Source organism: Sinocyclocheilus anshuiensis, unplaced genomic scaffold (genome assembly GCF_001515605.1).
Source record: "Sinocyclocheilus anshuiensis isolate Anshui unplaced genomic scaffold, SAMN03320099.WGS_v1.1 scaffold1945, whole genome shotgun sequence".
NCBI lineage: Eukaryota > Metazoa > Chordata > Actinopteri > Cypriniformes > Cyprinidae > Sinocyclocheilus > Sinocyclocheilus anshuiensis.
This window is the reverse complement of record NW_015538042.1, coordinates 135,677-138,290: the sequence shown is the minus strand read 5'-3', so window position 1 is coordinate 138,290 and position 2,614 is coordinate 135,677. Positions and strand designations below refer to the sequence as shown.

General features: G+C 36.3%; 1 protein-coding gene across 1 annotated transcript in view; it reads left to right on the top strand.

Annotated features, from left to right (window-relative positions):
• Positions 1–2,614, top strand: part of actr5 (actin related protein 5) — a 39,462-nt gene that overhangs the window by 17,614 nt on the left and 19,234 nt on the right. Inside the window, exon 2 of the mRNA XM_016477916.1 lies at positions 563–801. Within this exon, the coding sequence (XP_016333402.1) occupies positions 563–801 (239 nt within the window). The remainder of the gene's footprint in view (positions 1–562; positions 802–2,614) is intronic.

Genomic DNA, 2,614 nt, shown 5'->3' with positions numbered 1-2,614 from the left:
TATATATATGTTTGTAAAAAAAAAACAATAAATATACATATTCATGTATAGTATATCAGTTTGGCGAGTAAACAAAAAAATGTACTAGCTAATGGCGATTCAATTGCCAAGGTGTCCGTAGAGGGTTGTTAAGGCCCAAGAACTCTGCTGCAGGGTGAGGTGATGGGCAGCGGACGGAAGCAACCGGGGGAAGTCATTCTGCAGCTGCTTGACTACACCATTCAGCCTCCCTATTGCATGCTTGCATACACAGTGTAATTTTTGCGTACATGTGCTTTCAGTGGTTCCTATGTTTTCTTATATTTAGAATACATTTCAGTACAAAAGTTTTAGTGAATCATGATTTGTTCGTGAAAACGTTCGTATGCAGGTTTCACACAAAGTTGGGCATACGCATACTTAGTGAATGAGACCTATTAACTATTTCACCTTTTCATGTCACTAATAGTCTTTCCTTTGCTGTTTTGAAAGAAGATATACATTTTATCATAAGTATTTTAAAAAGTTGGCAGTCAAAATTTAAATTGTTCAACAATGACACACTTCACCTTTGTGCCCTTAGGGTCATGTGGATCACCCTGTGGTCATCACCGAGCCACCCTGTAACCCACTTCACGGCAGACAGATGATGTCTGAGCTGCTCTTTGAGTGTTATGGAGTGCCACGGGTGGCGTATGGTGTGGACAGTCTATTCAGCTTCTATCATAACAACGTCAGTGATGGAGCAGGTCTGCCCTCGACAGGACTTGTGGTGTCATCAGGGTATCACTGCTCCCACGTGCTGCCCATCATCAATGGCAGGTAACGCAACCCATCACTGTCTCAGCTTTCAAATTCTGTCAATTTAAATGTGACCCAATTTGGAAGATGAAGTGGACAGGGAAGGGGCTGAGGAAGAGCTTTAACAACGCATTTCAGTCAAATTTTATTTATACACATTATGTATAAAGTTAATTCAACTTCCTTTTTTTTGTCATATAAGATAGTGACGGTTGTAAAATGAGGAGGTAATCTATGTTTTTGAAGTAACTAATCTCACAGCTTCATTGTTTTGAGAGATACACAGACACGGTTAATTCACACACACAACGTTCATCTCCCTCTCTCTCTCTCGATAATTAAAGGGTTAGTTCACCCAAAAATGAAAATTCTGTCATTAATTACTCACCCTCGTGTTGTTCGAAACCCGTAAGACCTTCGTTCATCTTCGGAACACAATTTAAGATATTTTTGATGAACTCTGAGGGCTCTCTGACCCTCCCATAGACAGCAAGGTAACTACCACATTCAAGGTCCAGAAAAGTACCAAGATGATCGACAAAGTAGTCCGTGTGACATCAGTGGATCAACTGTAAAGTTACGAAGCTACGAGAATATTTTTTTGCGCAAAGAAAACACTTGCGTCATGGTACTGTCGTGAACGCGCGTCCAAAGTGACGCAGTAGAGACGAAAATGTGGAATAAAGTTGTTATTTTTGTTTTCTTTGCACAAAAAAGTATTCTCGTAGCTTCGAAGGTCTTACGGGTTTCGAACAACTCAAGGGTGAGTAATTAATGACATAATTTTCATTTTTGGGTGAAATAACCCTTTAATTCAAATTTATGTTAACACAGCAGGCAGAATGCTAGATGTCCGCTGCATGTCGGATGGTTCTTTGCCTCCACGTCTTGCATTAAGATCATTTAATTCACAGCTATCCATAGATTACAAAAATGACAGCACAATTGTTTTGTATTGTTAGTTAACGGTTGCTTTATTTAAGTAGGCCTATTTGTTTCTTTTTATTTTTTATTTTTTATTTTTTTTTTAATGTAACAAGAAACTGAAACGTCTTAAAATAACATCTGTAAATAATAATAATCATAAACTATAAATTAGGGCGGTGAATCTTTGGGTAGACAGCAAATCGATTCGATTCACGATTCTTAGGTTTTCGATTCGATTCAAGAAGGATTCTTGCAAATTCTGAACGATTCGATTCACAAGTAGATTCGATTCGATTAACGATTCGATTCTGCATTCTTTGAGTGCATTCATAGGATTATTTAAATGCTTCCCCTAAATTCTTTAAATGCTTAGTGTGGGGGCACAAATTACACAGCAGCCTTTATGGTTACAGAACAATAGGTTAGAGAGAGAAAAAAAAACACTTTTGTCCATTGTTAGATGCTAGTTTAATGATGCTATGGCATGACATGGCATATGTAGAAATTTATGTAAGCCAAGATTTTTAAAAAAGAGCTTTAAAATGATTATGTACTTTAAATTTGCTATAAGAAATCAAATACACTGCTGGACAATAATCAATCATTTGTAATCTATCATTTTTTTCCTAATGGCAATTTTATGATTGTTTTATATGCTACAAACAATTATTTCAATTTTCTGCACAGAATTAGGTAGAAAATATACTATAATAAATGATATGTCAATTAGCACTGCATCATTCATAAATGTTATTTATTTATTGTGTTTATTGTCTTAACGTTTCAGTTCATTCTGCTTTTTATTCAGTTTAGCTGCAGATATAGCCTGACACGTCTATGAGCGCGAGATCACTTCTCTTTCAGTGCGAAAACTTCTTTATCTCATTTTCATAAAATAAAATGCTAT